This window comes from Pollicipes pollicipes, unplaced genomic scaffold (genome assembly GCF_011947565.3).
Source record: "Pollicipes pollicipes isolate AB1234 unplaced genomic scaffold, Ppol_2.1 Scaffold_6478;HRSCAF=7683_pilon_pilon_pilon, whole genome shotgun sequence".
Lineage (NCBI taxonomy): Eukaryota > Metazoa > Arthropoda > Thecostraca > Pollicipedomorpha > Pollicipedidae > Pollicipes > Pollicipes pollicipes.
Genome location: NW_023596882.1, coordinates 189,670 through 209,072, shown reverse-complemented (window position 1 = coordinate 209,072; position 19,403 = coordinate 189,670). Strand labels below are relative to the sequence as shown.

Genomic DNA, 19,403 nt, shown 5'->3' with positions numbered 1-19,403 from the left:
CGGGTGATGCCTGAAATCCAGCCCATTTGAGACTGTGAGTAAACGCATGAGATGCAGCAAAATTTGTGAAACGGGCTGGTCGTTCTCTGGTGGGGCCAAATTCGTATTTATTTGCTGTATTGTCCGAGGACATCAACCCGAAATTCACACTTACCACAAATTTATCAGCTGTACTGCGGCTTGACTACATGAAGTATCTGTACAAGTCTGAGTTAATTCAGCTTCACAACAGCACGGCAAGGAGTGCGACAGACACCATGTTGGTATGACAAGAGCGGACAATGGCGAGCGGCTGTGCCCGACTTCACCCGGTACTAACATTGTCCCCGCGAGCACTATAACACTGTTTGGGAAATCCGTACAAGATATGCCAGGGACTGGGCCAGGAAGACTTTTGTCATTCGAGAGAGCCGAATGCACCTGCCGTGATTTGGCCGCGGAACAAGCCTGGGCGTTACGCGACGTGGCTTGGCAGAACAAACTAGGATTTAATCTTAGGATATGCAGATATTTTCCCGCTTTAGGAGACATGGTGAATTGAATGAACGATGGAGATCAGCATGCTGAAAAGTATTATCTTTGTTTGGTCCGTATATTGAAGTCATTCTTGCAACATTTGATGCCGCCGCTCTTAAAAACTGTTGCGAATTGTGCGCCAAGGCATTCGTTAAGATTTTCGCCAAGGGTCAAGTTTCCCGACATTTTGAAACGTGGTTGCGAGCGCACGGGCTGAGGTCGGTTTTCTACTTGAAAAAATGATCGTCGCTTTGCTGGCCCTGCTAATCGCGCCCTGCACCCTAACCTAACTTCCACTACCAAACCACACCTAACTAACAACCACCTAACTTCTGTCCAAATTGGGAAACCTCGGTGTTCATAGCTTCCATGTAGTCTTCTTGCACTCCTTTCCGACGTATGGAGGAAATGCCCTGTGGATATTACCATGGCACGGGCTTGTTTGCCGTTTTGTCCTCTGGCTTTAACTTCGTGGAAGTGCTCTGGTTCTCCCCAGCTTCTCCTATGATATCTGCCGTCATTTCTGAATTTCTGACAGACTGCCGCTCTTGCAGGAATTTTTAAGTCCTGCTGGGACTGGCTGATCCTCGTCGCCACGTTCTACGTGGCCGTGGTTGTGCCGTACAACGCCAGCTTCGTCATGGATCGTGACAGGCCGTCGGTGGTCAGCGATGTCGTGGTGGAAGCGCTGTTCCTCATTGGTGAGTGTTTTGGCACTTGCACCAACACCAACAGACGCGCCTCACACATCTCATCGGCTCACTGCGGTGCGTCGATAGGGAAACGGAGAGTGAGAAAGCTAGCGCTTGACCCAAACTGCACATACGTGGTGCTAAATGCAGGTTTGTGGTGAGGTAAATGACATATTTAGCTACGTCTACGTTCTACTTTAGAGGGAGGGAAGAAAACACTTTGAAGTCAAAAGCAGGAAGTAAAAAAACTTCTGATGGCTGCTGTTTAATGTAACATGCAAAAAGACCCGCTTCATTTGCTTGCATTTTGATTTATTTCACTTTTTCTTTGTTCGGAGCACCGTGACGTACTCATTTTCTTTTGATGCGGTGATGTAAGACTATGTTATGGCTGGGCTGCGGGTGGGTCACTCCTGATAGCTTGATCATTGGTGATAGAAATAAAGAAAATACATTTGGAAAAACTGCGGCAGAAACACGTTTACTATCAGTGGCATCGATGTCTGTAGATAATGGGAAAGGGGAGGGACCTCTGACCTCTGTTTACTATGCCCGCGTTCAGCCATTATTGGTCCGCCAACAATGGTGCTAAATATCGTCTGTTGGGGCCAGTTGCCAGTCCGGCATGAGATGCAGTCTTGTTACATCAGTTTGAATATCGCATGGCTGGATATCCGAGCGCGGCGGCAGGACATTATGAACAGCGCGGCATGGACACGAGGTGCACCGGGCAGGGGAACCTTTCTTCGACGTTGGTGGCCAGTGAGCATCACGTGCCTGCTGCCGGTGTCCGAGATAGGCGCCGCGGTGTAACATCGCAGCGGCGGGAGCTATGTACAACCAAACGGCACGGTACTGGGGTGTGTGGGTGTGGTCCGCGTGGGCAGCGGCCATCACCATTGACAGGGGTGTGCAACTTGCATACTTATCGTGCGTTGTGCTGCAGACAGGCTCTGTAGTCGGCAGTCGTCGGCTTCCGAGAAAACTTGCTCCACCGATGTCTAACAGTTTCGGATCTGCTATCCAACTTGAACGTTCTTCAAGTTCCCGGCATTTGTTTTTTTGGGACATTGCTGCTGCCTTCGCGTTTGCAGAGGTCTGAGATTTGTGGATCAAACCGCCGGCTCAGAAACAGCATGGATGCCTCACTCCGCCTGGATCTGCAGTGGTCCTATACCTTTAGCCATAGTGTATCACAGTCCTTCACCAGCTGCTGAGCCCTGTGCTAGACTGCTATCGGAATAACTTCGTCAGCGCCGTCCTGGGCAGCCGAGGTCGCCCAGGTTCGTATTGCCGCCGCAGCTGTGCAATGCAGTCTAGTGTTCCCTGTCGTCGTGACATACGAATGCATGCATGCGTATGGTTAGCATACTGCTCGCTATACATCAAGAGTTCACAACGCTTGGCTACCGATCGGATGCCGCATGGGATCACCCTGGGATCACCTTCGACGTGAGGACACGATCACCGGTGCCAAAATACACACCTTACGTGTCAGACTCGCGGTAGCCGCAGGTCAGACTTGTGGCGGGTGTCTCTTCGCTGGCGTGGCTGGTGTACTACGTATGGTCAAGCCTTTCGGGTTAGGGGGCACAGCCGGTCGGAAAGCCAGGGAACGCCTCCACCTTTGTGCGAAACGTTGTCTGGGCGAGTGATGTGTGGCGAATGCGACGTCTTTTCCCAAAGCACGCAACTTTTGCACCTGTGTGCGGTCTCGCATTAGGATCAAACGAATCGTTTTTTTTTCAAAGGGCAGAAAGATAGAGGAGGAGGAGGAGGAGGAGAGAGAGAGAGAAAGAGAGAGAGAGAGAGAGAGAGAGAGAGAGAGAGAGAGAGAGAGAGAGCGAGAGAGAAAAAGAATGTGTGAGAGAGAGAGGGAGAGAGAGAAAAATGAGAGCGGAGAGAGGGAGAGACAGTGAGAGGGAGAGAGAGATATAGCAGGCATTCATAGTTGTGCCCTGTGCGGAAACGGAATCAGAACAAAAACAAAACGTGATCGTTGTGTTAAGTGTGAGGTGAGTCGGCTCAACGTGCAATGCTGATCAGAACAGAGTCGGAATTAACCTCATGTGTTGCAAGTCTAAGTCGAATGCATTCTGCTGCAGCGGAATAAGCTCAAACCTTGCCGTGGTAAATGGAGGTCCCTGTTTTTGGGTGTGCAGAATTCTTTGTTTTCGCCTGTGGAGCCCCCACTCTCGGACTGCGAGTCCCTGTCGGCGGCCCGTCCACTCACCGGTGCAAGCGTTGGCGTTCGTATGTGGGCCGGCAACGCTTAGCTGCGGCTCGTGGAGCCCCAATCACCGGGTGGACTCCTCGGGCCCGGCGCCGGTTTGTCACGTTTCTCCCGCCGCAGCTGAACGCCGGCTGGCAGCGTTTTTCAGAGTGCCGTTTGGCCGTTTCGCAGCCGGTGCGGACGCGCCCGACCCGCGCGGTATGATCGATAGACGACGGGCTGGGCGTGAAGGCTGCGACACCTCGCGTAATCACACACGGCTTTGGGCGTGGGCGCAGCGCCGCCCGACAACGGCCTGGCGCCGCGATGATGAGCGGTCTCCAGGCGATCCGTTGTCGCTGCGGGCGGCGGGGACCCTGGACACCACCGTGTCCCTCGACGGCCGCTGCTGAATAACGAGGTGGGAGGGACGTGGAGCGGTGAGGGGACCTGCCGAGACAGAAGACGGCCGTGCGGTGGAAGTGGCGAAAGGATGCGTTCTGAATTACCGGGTGGAACTGGTGATAAAAAGAAACTTTGTTTGCCAATCGACCGGAAACAAAAGTCGAAAATTGGGACAACTATTATCAAAGCTCCCAAGCGATCCAGACCACCCAACTCTTCAAGCTGAACACTGGTCTCTTCTTGCCAAGTCTCGCTAGAGTGAGCTGATCTGAAGTGCGTGACGGTACATCAACTCTTGGGCCTGTGAGCGACTGAGTTTAGATATGCCTATAAATATACTTAACTTCATCAATCAAATTTCAGTGAGAATTCAGTACTGGTTTCATACTGGAGCGGCAACTGGAGGAGCGTAGTCATGATAAGATGGTCGCTAGGTTGGAATTTTTCACTGATTTTTGCTCAGCCAGAACTTGCTGAGGCTTAAACAGTACAAAGGGTCAAATAACTAGAATGATTCGCGAAAGTTTTGTCAAGAACAAGGCGAGTCACTCAACAGATGCCGCTGCAGCGCGGCATTTGCTTGCGCTGTTTCTAACAACTTGCTTTTCAAATACATTAACAATTTTTAACTTATGCCAGCCAATTACAATTTATCCAACTTTACTTCCTTACAAAAATCATGTAAACCCCTGCAGAATATTTCTAGCCAAAAACAAGATAAGGGTTGGTGGCTAGAAAACAACGCTGAAACTTTGTTAAAAGTTTAAGAAAAGTTTTGCGCCGTAATCCTTCGTCAAAACACCTGTCATTGCCCTTCTTTCTCGGAGGTACGCTTTTGTCTTCAATGTGTATGTGATAAGGCAACAGTGGCCTACTGTGCGTCATGATTGCTTTCCTCAAGCTGCATGCAACGCCGGTGTGTCATTAGAGGGAATTTGAAGACATCTTCCTCAAACCTTGGTAGCTCGACTCCACTCGATTCGATTCCACCCGATATTACATGTCACGAGTGCATTATAAGATGATGACAACAATCAGGCACCGCACTGTGGCGCGGCCGCAGCCTCCCATGTTTCCAGTCGCCTCTGACGTTCGTGGCCAACTTTCCCTAATCCAGCAGCGCCGCCAGCTCGTCCACAGCGAACTCCTACTGCAGACACTTCATCAGCCGGTTATAACGTCAGTGACAGAGAGACAACACCTGATTGTATTTGTCATAGAAGGTGTCCGTTTGTGGGCGTAAATTGACCACATCTATGGAGTAAGTCAGGTGGTTGATTGTCTTGGTTGCTAGCTGGAGCAGGAATAATAATATCGTGCTTACAGTACTAGCAAAGCACATGTAGCTCTCATCAGCCCATCTGGTCGCGAGGGAACAATTTAGCCGTTTTGAACTTGACCAGTGTTAGAAAACACCGTTATTCCCGAGCGGTCGGTACCTTGGAGCTCTGTTAATGCTGACCCGTGTGAGCAGTGCTGGGCGCCCATGTACCATACGCGGCCCATACGGGCCATACGCGTGTTCGTAGGCAGAGCTGGCTTCGGCCGAGCGAGCTCACACATTAGTGTGTGATACGGGAGAAGTGAGACCACCGGTCAGGCGCAGGTGCGGCACCCGGGGTACAGCCGGGTCACCAGCGGGGCTACATGTCATCCCCATTAGCGCTCTGTACGGAGCAGCGCCGCGCCGCATTCTGAGTGCGGTTATGAGCATGGCCACCTCGTGCGCGGGACGCGTCAGGAGGCAGCCGTGGGTCCCTCAGCGGCGGGGCGCGGAGGCAGCGGTGGCGTCCCTCAGCGGCGGGCGCCGGGAGGCAGCGGTGGCGCCCCTCAGGAGCGGGCGTCAGGAGGCAGCGGTGGCACCCCTGGGGAGCGGGCACCAGGAGGCAGCGGTGGCGTCCCTCAGGGCTGGCGTCAGGAGGCAGCGGTGGCGTCCCTTAGGGGCGGGCGCCAGGAAGCAGCGATGGCGTCCCTGAGGAGCGGGCGCTAGGAGGCAGCTGTAGCGTCCCTCAGGGGCGGGCGCCAGGAGGCAGCGGTGGCGTCCCTGAGAAGCGGGCGCCAGGAGGCAGCTGTAGCGTCCCTCAGGAGCGGGCGCCAGGAGGCAGCGGTGCCGTCCCTTAGGGGCGGGCGCCAGGAGGCAGCTGTAGCGTCCCTCAGAAGCGGGCGCCAGGAGGCAGCGGTGGCGTCCCTGAGGAGCGGGCGCCAGGAGGCAGCTGTAGCGTCCCTCAGGAGCGGGCGCCAGGAGGCAGCGGTGCCGTCCCTTAGGGCGGGCCAGGAGGCAGCTGTAGCGTCCCTTAGGGGCGGGCGCCAGGAGGCAGCTGTAGCGTCCCTTAGGGGCGGGCGCCAGGAGGCAGCGGTGCCGTGCCCTAGGGGCGTGCGCCAGGAGGCAGCGGGGGCGCTCTCCAGGAGCGGGTACTCCCTGCGGCCTGCCGAAGGCAGCAGTGCCGAGGTTCCCGTCCGGAGCCCTTGGAGCCTGGTGCACCGGGTACGAGCTGCCACAGTGTGTGGGCCCGGCCGACCGGCCAGCTTAGGGTGTCAAAACTGTCCCAGCAAAAGGCGATCTGGGCAGTAAATTGTCCTCTCAAAAGCACCGAAAAATAACAACATGGTTGGAAAATTTGATCTAGGTATGAACGAACGAATTCAGGTTGATAAACAGGAAAATGTGCTATGTTCCACCAAATCGTGAATTGCAAGACACTGGTGTCTGCTGCTCGCTGCCGCTGCATTGCCAGCCGTCTGAAGCCCAAGGGTCATACTGTCACGCTGTGTCGCCTTCGATCTACAGCTGACATTCCGGACTATGTGTGCTCGTCATGTTCTGCGAGCCTGGCATGCAGCGGGTTTAGATGATGCTATGCCTCAGTGTTAGATGAAGGCACTGCCCCAAGCCGTGCCTGGCCTCTGTTCCAGACATCGTCCTCAACTCCGCACAACGTACGTGAAAAGAAAGGTGAGGTGGTCTCCAACCCGCGCTACATCGCCACCAACTACCTAAAGGGCTGGTTCATCGTGGATCTGCTGGCGGCGCTGCCGTCGACCTGCTGTTCGCGGCGGACGTCTACAGCTCGGTGAGCCGCTGGCAGCTGCCCGGTGACGAGATCACGGCCGCCACCGCTCGTGACGCCCGGTGCCGCGTCGGCAGCGGACGCCGGCGAGAGTGAAGGAGCGCGAGGGCCCCTTTGGGGGCATCATCAATCGTTCGCAGCAGACACGTAGCAGAGCGCTGTTTTCGAACGTGAACATTGGGGTTCGCGATATCCGGTGTTGGAACCTCGATGGTAACGTACCGCTGAGGCCGCATGCTGCGGCGGCCCACGTCTCGGACAGACTATGCAGACCAGATGCACGCGCTATCCAGCTTCGCAGCTTGTTGTGGTGGACTCCCGTTGTGTGTCGTATCTTGACAATGACGGAAGCGTTGTCAGCTAGCATACAATATTGGACGCCACATGAAGTCGAAAAATGGCACAAGTTTTGTCGGACAAGTTTTAAGTTGAGGTAATACTGGGTACTGCGTATGATGACAAACATTTCTTTTTTGAAGTTGAAATGGAAAAACAAGCATTCCTATTTTGTAAAGCATGCATAAGTATCACTGCTCATGTACATAAGTACTTAAGTCGTCATGTTTCGATAACTATCAAACTATCCTTTCTTGCCGCCAAAACCTCTTGAGTTTCTGAAGCGGTAAAATCTGCAGATGACTGACCAAAATCTGCATCTTGACGTGGCGCTTAGAGCTAGTTGAAATTGTTAGCATTCCTGCAAAATGTATGGAACACTCCTGAAACGTTTTCAGCTTTTCACATGGGAATTGATCAGGGAAAACGCCTGGCACTGGGGCTGATTGGTTTGCCCTGTTTCGCCTGCACATTTCCTGTGCGCAGCGTTGGGAACGCCCAGGGGTCCTGTTAACCTTAACGGGATGGAAATATCATAGTGCAGGGAAATAAGACTGGTGGAAGACCGGCTGACGTAGATCCGATGGAAATAAGACTGGTGGGAGACCGGCTGACGTAGATCCGATGGAAATAGACTGGTGGAAGACCGGCTGACGTAGATCCGATGGGAATGAGACTGGCGGAAGACGGGCTGGCGTAGATCCGATGGAGATAAGACTGGCGGAAGACCGGCTGACGTAGATCCGATGGAAATAAGACTGGTGGAAGACCAGCTGACGTAGATCCGATGGAAATAATACTAGTGGAAGACCAGCTGACGTAGATCCGACGGAAATAATACTAGTGGAAAACCAGCTGACGTAGATCCGATGAAAGCGATTACTAGTGGAAGACCAGCTGACGTAGATCCGATGGAAATAATACTAGTGGAAGACCAGCTGACGTAGATCCGATGGAAGTAATACTAGTGGAAGACCGGCTGACGTAGATCCAATGGAAGTAATACTAGTGGAAGACCAGCTGACGTAGATCCGATGGAAGTAGTACTAGTGGAAGACCAGCTGACGTAGATCCGATGGAAGTAATACTAGTGGAAGACCGGATGACGTAGATCCGATGGAAGTAATACTAGTGGAAGACCGGATGACGTAGATCCGACGGAAATAATACTAGTGGAAGACCGGATGACGTAGATTCGATGGGGTGTGCAAGCTTTCACTATTTGGTTGAATGCGGAGTTTACTCACCACGTTCGCGGTATACCTGCTATTAGCTGACAACAACCGGTATGATCATGTGTCCAGGGGGTTTGGGCCTGCCGTACATTGTCACGAGCACATCAAAATTATTGGTACTGCAAAACAGAAGCATAAATAAAATGTTGTCCTTTTGTTTTGTTCAATACCGAAGCTCTCATCTATTTTTTCGGCCCTATGCGACCATCCGTAGGGTAAATAATGACCTGTAGAAATTAGGACTGGTTTGCTGGTCTCAATAGGATAAAATATTGATTACATAAATTCCGTGAATCACGCACAGGGGTGCGCTTAATTTGTTCGCACCAGCCAAAATGACGGCGGTGTATAGTGTTAGCGAAGCCACGCGTGCATACATTGCCGCCCTGAAGGCGTCAATCCTAGGAAAAAGCATGCAACTATCGCCTGTAGGCCTTACTTTAAATGGATTCGTTTTATCAAGTTGGAAGCGCCAGAACCATCCGGATATTTGAAAGTCATGCGCACCGCAGTTCCGGGGAATCTGTTTTGGTGCGTTGTCGCATTATGGCTCATGCTTAGACCGACGCGGTGCAGTGTTTTTGTTAACAATAAATGGAGGCAAAAATTGCAATTCGAACAATAAATGGATGTCAGGTATTTTGTCTTCGCCTCCGCAGCACAAGATGTCTTTGACTTGCCCAATTTTGGACGAAAAGCGAATGTCCTAGTTTTGTGAGCAGCTGATGCGGCACACAAGGCCGTGTTGCTTCCATGACCATCTCCTCTTTTTCAGCTCCGACGGGTTCTTAACTTGAAAGACGAGGTACTTAATGCATGGTCTGCCGATTTCAGTGAACTTCGAACCAACTAACATAGGATACCAGACGGTCATGTTCAAAAAAGTACGCCGAATTGCGTCGTTTCAGGTCTTTAGAAAGGCCATATTCGCAAAATTATGTCTAATTGTATCTTTTGCATTCTTCACGGTGGCTATCATCCCAATAACGTTCCAATATCCAAAATTTGACTCCCGTGGTATTCCTTTGAGCAGCACCAATGGATAATATTTGAATTGAAGGCGACATATGGAAACTCAGTCGTTTGAACATCCCGATCCTGCGGTGTGTTGTGACATTTCCCTGCTGGGTTTGGGTTTTGCTAAGATCACTGTCACTGGCCTAAATTGTACAACTTGATTTATTGTTTGAAAGAAAATTATCTGACAAGTCACAATCATGTTCCAGATCATGCAGTACCATCTTCAACAACGGTCACCTGTTTAGTGTGATATTTAGAGACTATTTGAAATCCTCACCCGGTGAGCCAATATCAGGCCGCAGTGAAGCATACCTATTTTTTAAGATTTATCGATTGACATACAGTAATGATGCTCTTAAGAAGTTCGGTTTCAGGATGGGTTGCAAAATAAGTTGTGCCTCAAGAGAACTTTGCTTCTGATATATGTGACCTGCCTCGATGAGAGAGGTATTCTTTAGACGCGTGCCTCGAGATCGAATGAACCAAGTGGCACACGCCAATGCGGGTCAGTGTAGACATTTGTGCCTTCACATACGCAACCATGCATAACGCGCGCTTAGTTTCAGCCTGGGCCCTGGGCTCTAGACATTGCACCATGGAAGAGCAAAATGGTGCAATGGCTTCAGTATTTTACACACACAAATATCAGGACTTTTCTTGAGCAAGTTAAAGGAGAAAGGTAGCCTAACATAAACTAAACATTCGAAAGGCATTGAACAGAAACCATCTTCCAAGTGTTCCGGAAGCATCAAGAGAGAATATGTTTCCAAACATGTCCTTTATTTTGCACTAAATGTGATAAATGGCCGTCTTGTATCTTCCGGAATGTTCTTTTGCGGCATGATGCCTTATTGCATAACTGCTGAGACTTGGTCATTGCCGTATTTCTGCCCAGATTTTGGTTTCAAACAGCACTTGGCTTAGATGAGTGCCCACTCGCATGACATCGACATCCAATGATGATGTAGTTACTTCCATCTGCATACCAAGAAAGGCACGTTTGCGCCGGGTATGATAACCCGCTCGCACCCCATTCCTCGACACTGAACGTCATCTACCTCGCCCGCCTGGAAGTCCTTGACTGTCTTGGTGCATGGACCCGCCTGTCGCCAGTCGGCACCCGTCTGCTACAGTGAACACGTGTGGTGTGCTCCTCGTGTGACGTGCGCCCGTGCACCTCGCCCCCGGCGGCCTGGACGATGGTCGAACCGGCGCCGCTCCACAGACACTCAGCGGCCACTCTCTTCCACCTTTGACGTGCGTCCGTGCACCTGGCCTCGGGCGGGCCTGGACGAGGTCGGACCGGCGGCCGCTCCACAGACACTCAGCGGCCACTCTCTTCTACCTTGGCCCGCCAGCAGGGTGACGGTGGGCACTCCTCGACGACCTTTGACCCGCTGACAGGGTGACGCTGACCTCGGGCCCTGGACTCGCCCGCCTGGCATGTGTCTGTGTGTCGTTCACGTGCTTCTGACAGCTTTCTGCCTTCAGCGACTTCTCCCCTGAAGCTGGCGTGGCAGCTGAAATCAAACATCGATCGAACAGTTTTTATCAGTCACTTAAGGTTTTTAAGTTGCAAATAATGCGCTGCGACTTGTGGTTGCCTCCGTTTCGGCTTTTAATTTATGTAACGTTCTTGTATTTCATCGCAGCATCTTCCGACATACGAGCCTTTTTTTCATTCTGTGGCTGTGGCTTTATTTTGTGACATTTGTGGCGCATGTGGCTTGCCCTGGCTGTTTACGTCCGCTGATGTTAGCAGTGTTCCCGTCCAATGTTTTCCAACATTTATGGCACGCTGTGCAGTAATGCACGGACCGAGGGTTCAGCCACGGGCAGAGTTATCACTAGTGATCAAGTCTAGTGTCATGGTCAGATTTCTTCAGAATGACTGTCGACGCTGATTAAGTTTTTTTTACTCAGCAGTACACTATCAGTTCACCACGCTCACAAATCAGGGTAGATAGTTCACGCACGGACAACGTAGAAGGCACTTGAATTCAAATTCCGAACTATCAGCGGTGCTGGTAGCAGGAGGTCCGTGCTTGCAGGTGCGTTTGTGACTTTCGAGCGGGGAGTTACGCTTCCAACATGGCTGTACTAGTGCTCTGTATGCTGTTGGCGTCAACCGTGTGTCTCCAGAATTTGAAAATATTTTAGCTATTATGCTATCATCCGCTACCGTCATGCTGTCATTGGCAAAAGCAGCCAATGCTACGCAATGCTTCAGAAAGGTATTCACGAATGTAAACCGCCCTGTAAGTGTCATGCAAATGCAACAACACGATGCTTATGAAATAATCCACGCCTCACCAAAAGTGACATGAATCTTTCTCACTTAACCCCGGAAATAAGCCCTTTCAGCGAGCTTTGGCTCTCACCAGGTCAATCACTCCAGGTAAACTCGATGTCCGTGGAACAGCACTCGTAGCGACGCGCGGTGTTGACGGAAGCCTAGCTTCGAACAAGCATGCGGCTGTAGCGGGAGTCAGCCGGCCTGGGTCAGAGCCGCCGCTGCTGACCGCCGACTCCACCCGCCGCCGAATAGAGCTGCAGCGTTCGCAGACAGATGTGCTCAAATCGCGCTGACGCCCTGACAGTTAGGCACGGACGGTTCGGCAGGGAAGTCCCGATTGCATGCAGTGCTATTTTCAGCGTAGCTCCGAGTGCTGAAAGCGAAGAGCTTCAGAATTTTCGTTTGCATATCGCTGAGTATTGTAGCGTGTATAGCATTCGAAAGGCCCACCACATTATAACAGCGTTACTTTATATGCGCTCCGGTATTCAGTTATGTGCCTTACTCTCGTCTCGATATGTAACTGTCATTTTTGCAGCTCGCGCAGTACTTTGTACTACTGTTAACTTGAAATGTCACCTCGTGGTATATTGCTGCATATTCCATCAAAATAGTTGTAGGTAAATGCATTGTCGATCTGACCACCTGAATAGCGTTAACGAATATAAGTGCATAATTTGGTTTACTATGTGATCTGTCTGTAAAATATCTTTTCCGAGGACTCAGTTCAATGATATTTGAATTTCATTCTTACAAAGGCGTTTGTTGCGCCGATTTACTGTGCCACAGTTCTCATGAGATTACTGTGCACAGTTCTACAGAGATTTGCTGTGCACAGTTCTCATGAGATTTTCGTAAGGTATCAAAAACGTCTTACCGGCAGTGGCTCGCTGATAGCGTGTCATGGTTCCCCAAGGAGTCGAACGCTGTCTCTAAATGCTTGGAGGCTGCTCCTGGCACAAAAGCTTCTCGTATTGGATGCTACTGGGATAACCCACTGGGATTCCATCCACTCGTTCCGATGTTTACTTTGGGATCGAACCATCGGACGAGCAGAGCCCCGGCTTCTTCCAAAGCCAATAGCACCAGATCTCACTTGCCGGAAAGCGCGCTGTCTCAGCCACTAGCTCTGTAGGGATCCTTTAGTTACCATCGATGCAGAAACGTTGTCACAGTTGGCATCTGAGATTTTGATAGCGCGGGTGCGTGTAATCGACAGCTCTTGTCACACCCGGGAGTGAATGTTGCACTGCACGTTTGCATATCGCGAGAAACACTCGGAACGATTTCGTGCGAGTTTCTGCGAAGCTAAATAGAATAGAAACGGTTATTTCAACTGAAGCCAACGAGAGACATCCCAGCAGTCTAGAGAAAGTTTTCCTGTAATCCTGCACTTGTCACTTACCACATTCGCTTATGGAGCACACCAGGAAGATAGCGTGGGGCATCCTAGCACTGTGCATATATAACGCTCCTTCAGGCTGCATGCGTAGGTAGTTCCAGAAAATGTGTCACTCAGTTATTCATGAGGCGCAGACTGAGCCCGCTAATGGAATCTTCTTGTGGATGGCGTAGTTAACACAAGATAGAATGCGCCTTTGTCTCCCCCCCCCCCTCTCCTTCCCCCTCCCCTCTCCATCCCTCTCCCCGCACCTCCCCACGCCCCTCTGCCCCGCACCTGTCCCGGGCTCTGAGCCTGTGCTTCGGTCGGCCGCAGGAGACTCCGATCCACCTGCTGAAGCTGACGCGCTTGCTACGGCTGGTGCGACTCCTGCAGAAGATCGACCGCTACACCCAGTACAGCAGCATGATACTGACACTGCTACTCGTGCTGTTCTCGCTGGCTGCCCATTGGCTGGCCTGCGTGTGGTACGTGCTGGCCGACCGGGAGCGCCAGCAGCACTCCGCCGACTGGGACATTGGTGAGTGCCCTCGGACCAGGACACCGGTGAGAACTCTCAGACCGGGACATTGGTGAGTGCCCTCGGACCAGGACACCGGGACTCGGTGAGTGCCCTCGGACCAGGACACCGGTGAGAACTCTCAGACCGGGACATTGGTGAGTGCCCTCGGACCAGGACACCGGGACGTCGGTGAGTGCCCTCGGACCAGGACACCGGTGAGAACTCTCAGACCGGGACATTGGTGAGTGCCCTCGGACCAGGACACCGGTGAGAACTCTCAGACCGGGACATTGGTGAGTGCCCCTCGGACCAGGACACCGGTGAGAACTCTCAGACCGGGACGTCGGTTAACACCCTCGGACCAGGACACCGGTGAGAACTCTCAGACCGGGACGTCGGTGAACACCCTCGGACCAGGACACCGGTGAGAACCCTCAGACCGGGACGTCGGTGAACACCCTCGGACCAGGACACCGGTGAGAACTCTCACACCGGGACGTCGGTGAGTGCCCTCGGACAGGGAAATTGGTGAGTGTCTGCAGACTGAAGCGTCAATGAGAGTCTCTAGACTGGAATCTCAGTGAGTGTTTCCATATTCGACAAAGTTGGTCTGGGACTTGACTGAACCTCGATCTGTTGCCTTTGCAGAATAACAGTGTAGTGACAACTGAACTGATTCGACAGTTATTCGAGATATACATATGTTTAATGTATTTTCCACTCAGTGTCACCTTATTATTTTTTATCATCATGGTGCGCGTATGTATGTGTGTGTATGTGTGTTATAGCTATGATAGCAACTATTGACTGCTAGGCTCTACAAGCCTGCCAACATTGGTTAGAATTACGTTGTATGACTATGTAAACTTATATAGCTACTTTATAAGATACATTCTGAAGCATTAAAGGTAATGTTAAAAACCTTTCCATAGTTTTTAGTTAGCATTTGAATTATATCCGCATGATGTCAACCGTTTGTGTATATACTGTGCTTTGTATGATCGTCTAATTGTTTGATATATACTGTCCGTGGTGCGTAATCTCTACTGCAGGACACTCGGTGGAAGGGTGTTTTGCAGCTGAACGCCGCAGTGTTCATCATGATCCCGTATACGTATCTTGCGTGACTGCATATAGGTATAATGCTCCGCTCCGGTGATCTGGCGAATAACAAGTGATTACGTATGCCAGGTGGTGCTTGGTTTGTGTGACATGTCAACGAACCCCTTGCTGCGTGCTTGGAATGGTGCATGGGTTGTTGTTTTCGCAACTTCCAAACAAGATGAGCCTTGTTGGAGACTTTTCTGTCTGGTAACATTATAAGCAGTCGCCAGGTGTTCGCCGTATCTCATGGATTGGAGGCTTGGTGGAGGTCATTTCCTGGCGATGCGACGGTCGCCGAGGTGACTGCGGCGCTGAACATGTCCAGTCCGTTTACCTGGCGATGTGACGGTCACCTAGGTGACTATGGCCCTGAGCATGTCGAGTCCGTTTACCTGGCGATGTGACGGTCACCTAGGTGATTACGGCGCTGAACATGTTCCAGTCCGTTACCTGGCGATGTGTGACGGTCACCTAAGTGACTACAGCGATGAGCATGCCAGTCCGTTTACCTGGCGATGTTGACGGTCACCTAGGTGACTACGGCCCTGAACATGTCCAGTCCGTTTACCTGGCGATGTGACGGTCACACTAGGTGACTACGGCGCTGAACTTGTCCAGTCCGTTTACCTGGCGATGTGACGGTCACCTAGGTGACTATGGCCCTGAGCATGTCGGGTCCGTTTACCCGGCGATGTGACGGTCACCTAGGTGATTACGGCGCTGAACATGTCCAGTCCGTTTACCTGCGATGTGACGGTCACCTAAGTGACTACAGCGATGAGCATGCCGGGTCGTTTACCTGGCGATGTGACGGTCACCTAGGTGACTACAGCGATGAGCATGCCGAGTCCGTTTACCTGGCGATTGTGACGGTCCCTAGGTGACTACGGCGCTGACATGTTCAGGTCCGTTTACCTTGGCGATGTGACGGGCACCTAGGTGACTTCAGCGCTGAACATGTCCAGTCCGTTTACCCGGCCGTAGTAGCCCGTCTGTGTGCCGAAGTGCGCGGGCGTTGAACAGTATACACCTGATGGATGAGTGCGATGACAAATTTTGGTGGGGATATACAGCTGTTGCTTATAGTGGTTATCTGGTGGGCGTCATCGCTCAGCGAGTTACGAAACCGCCTGGCTACTGTAGTCGTCGTTAGGAAAGAAAGGATCGGTTCGCGGCTGATGACATCGAATCGTTTGCTTATATCATTCGGGGTGAGAGTTCAGACGCCGTCTGTTTACTGCTGGGGAAACCGTTTTTCGAACAAGAGGAGCTGCGAACGGTTTAGACCACGGGAACGGTGCGGTATGGAAGTGTACGAAAATGGAGTGTGACAGGTTGGGAAGATATGGTCTAAAATCATTCGCGCTAAGGCGACACGAATTTGGGCATTATACTGAATAAGGAAATGCAAGACAACCACAACACAGTGGATTTAATTTGTGAGCGCGACAGCGGGCGCCAGTTATGTGCGTGTTTACGATGTCTGACGACCAGGGTCGACATTTTTGTGTCAAAACCTGCTGGAAAGCGTGGCACTAATTAGTATTTTGACGTTCTGGAAGCGACAGAACTTAAAAGGATGTCATTAGCTATTCCCGGCGCGGCGCGGGGCGGCATCCTGTGCGGTAATGACTGTCGTCCTCCCATCGGTCGGAAGTCGCTCCAGGCGACGTCTGGCGATGGGCCCAATCGACACGATCTGCCACATTATGTACCACTGGCAGCCATTTTGGCATAAACGGCGCCGTGAGACTTTGTCAATCTTTATCCTCAGATCGCCAGAAACCGGGCTCTCGAGTACATGATTTTCGTATCTGCAAATTTCAGGGCAACCTTTAATCTTTATCCGCGCGTTTGTGAAACATCTTTATTTGCATGTTTCTTGCACCGCTTGCTTCTGATAACATGCAGATTTAACTGGATTTTGTTGAGTGTGCCAAATCAAATCAAAATAGTTCATGAAATAACTAGACGCCCCCAAGACATTGCCTGTCTCCTCAGATTACCTAGGGGAGGGGGAGGAGGACGCCCACGTCATCATTATCAGCATCATTATCACACACCGCACGGGCGGAGAGGAGAGGCGGCCATGTTGAGCCCCATGTGCGGCTCAACATGGCCGCCGGTTGGGGCCAGCCGTGTCTGCCCGGCTGTTGTCTCGGCTTAGGCCCTGGAGAGGAGCGCCCCATGTGCGGCTCAACATGGCCGCCGCCAGCCACGTCTGCCCGGCTGTTGTCTCGGCTTAGGCCCCGGCTTGCAGCGCCGTGTAGTGTGACCTGACCTGCTGGCCTACTGTGAGAGCCCCGGATCCCGAACGCCGCGCTGATGCCAGCCCTGAGGCTCTCATACCGAGCGGCGACAGTCAACACCGAGGCTAGACAGGCCGGTGCCATCGCGCCCCAACAATCAAATTTGTTCTGGCACTAAGTAGATTGGATTAGGCGGCACTCATGCGAACGTCCACCTTTGATGAAGATACAAAATCTTACGGTCGGCAGGGGTCTCTGTTATCAGTCTGAAGCACCTCCGTTATAAGTATTAAAAACTTGCTACAGGTATAAATTTGGCACTTGGAAACAAGTTCGAAAGGCTTTGGAACGTGCGGCCGACTTGCATGGCGAGGAGACCCTAAGACCTAATTCACAGTATGCGCCTAAGGTCTGTTGTGACGCAAGACTCGCACGCTCGGCCTAATGCCACTTCTTCCAAAGTTCAGACCAATAAGCACTCTTCAAAGTAATTGTGTTTTCAGAACGGCATGAAGGTGCAACGTCTGGTCAGTTCCTAGGAGTGTCATGGCTTTGAAGGGAGCCCGTAAGCATCTGCAGCGCAGGGCTGTGAGTGCGCCGCTGTTCTGGGCTGGCCCGGACACGGGTGGTCGGCGAGAGGTCAGGCTAGGCGGCCGCCGCTGCTTGGTCAAAGGTCAGTAGGTGTTGATCAGAGGTGGCCAGATTTCGCAGCGGATAAATATAGAACACGGGACAAATTGACGTTTACCTCTTCCATCAGGACGTTAGGGTATAGGCTGTGTTTGTATTGGCCACGACTTTAATAGGCTCCTCGATGTCTCACATTGCGAAATCGCAAAACTGTCACCCAAGCATCTGTCTTGTTTTCGGTGCATCGAATTCATTATTTTATATACATTCCATTCATTTGCACCGAATCGTGGAAATTATTAACGGTCTTAGCTGCGATAGAACCGCTGCTAATGCCGAGGGAATTTCTAGTGTAAAGTGTGACGCGTTCCTCGTCGAACGTCGGGCGTGGGAGCCGAGCGTCGATTTACCTGGTGCGCGTCAGCGTCTGTGCTTCTCAAATGCAAACGGCGAGGAGGTGTGGACGCCGCAGCGTCGCGAAGGCAGTGTGCTTGCCTCAGTGGCGAGTTGGCGACTGGCTGTGGAAGTTCCCTGATGCCACCTATAGGCTGACGCTATCTGACGCCGGCCGCGGCCCTGCATGTGCCTGTTCCAGCTGTGACCAGGAGTTTCCAATAGCAGCCGCGTGCTGTGGAGCGTGACGGCTATTCTCGGCCAGAGAAAACTAGTGTTGGAAAGGGCTCCCAGCCGGGTAAATGTTTGATCCCCTAGTGGCAGTTGGCAGGATCGCAAAATGAGCTTGGTTGTTGTTCGCTGCGAGCTGCATCACGAGATGTACCCTGCTGCGTGACGTGAGGTGTCAGGGATGTGGTCACACAACCAGGAGTTGGACTGGACGGTGCTGCGTGACGTGAGGAGTCAGGGATGTGGTCAAACAGCCAGGGGTTGGGCGTCCGTCTGGACGGCGCTGCGTGACGTGAGGAGTCAGGGACGTGGTCACACAACCAGGAGTCGGGCGTCCGAGTTCCTCATGGTTCGCCGGCTACAAAACCAATGTTGCTGTCGTGCGGCTTATAACCGAAAAAAGTAAATAGCCAAGAAGCCAAAGGACAAAACGCCAGATGTAAAAAGCTGAAATGGTAAAACGTGCTAAGGAACAGGAGTGAATTGGTTCAATTCGAATGTGAATAGGTCAAGGTGACAAAAAGGCAAACGGTAATAAGTCAAAAAGATACCAGTGAAATGCAAAAAGTCAAGCAGGCGAAACGTTAAAAATGTTAAAAGGCAAAAAGGCAAAAAGGCAAAAAGGGTATAAATTAAATAGAAAACAGTCAAAAGCGATGAATGTCACATGCATATATGTAAAAGGGGATCTGGTCATAAAGCCAATATCACAGGGATTAAAGCCAAAACGACAGAGGTAAATGCAATAAGCCAAATGATCAACAAGTAAAAAGGGCTAAAGGGCAGATGAATATAGGTAGGAAACCAAAAGTCCAGAGGAAAGGGACAAGCTAAAGGAATGCAATCCCAGAGGACACAGCAGCTAGAGAGGATGGAAACAACTAAACAAAGCGTCAAAATGTTTCAAAATCAATTACTTCGACTACTCCTGAACCAATGTGGCGTAATCCACGCCTACCGTCCTACCATACCACGTGGCTTGTTTATCTTCTTTACTTACACCCTGGGACTTTTGTACATATCAGCAGTGGCTTCGCTACAGAGCAGTTAAAACAAAAGGGACCTTTTTTGTTGGTGGATTTGGCGGCGGCCCAGTAGGGGGGGGGGGGGGG

General features: G+C 51.6%; 1 protein-coding gene across 1 annotated transcript in view; it reads left to right on the top strand.

Annotated features, from left to right (window-relative positions):
• The window catches only part of LOC119106952 (potassium voltage-gated channel subfamily H member 8-like), a 75,324-nt gene that overhangs the window by 27,979 nt on the left and 27,942 nt on the right, over positions 1-19,403 (top strand). Inside the window, exon 6 of the mRNA XM_037230296.1 lies at positions 1,071-1,217. Within this exon, the coding sequence (XP_037086191.1) occupies positions 1,071-1,217 (147 nt within the window). The remainder of the gene's footprint in view (positions 1-1,070; positions 1,218-19,403) is intronic.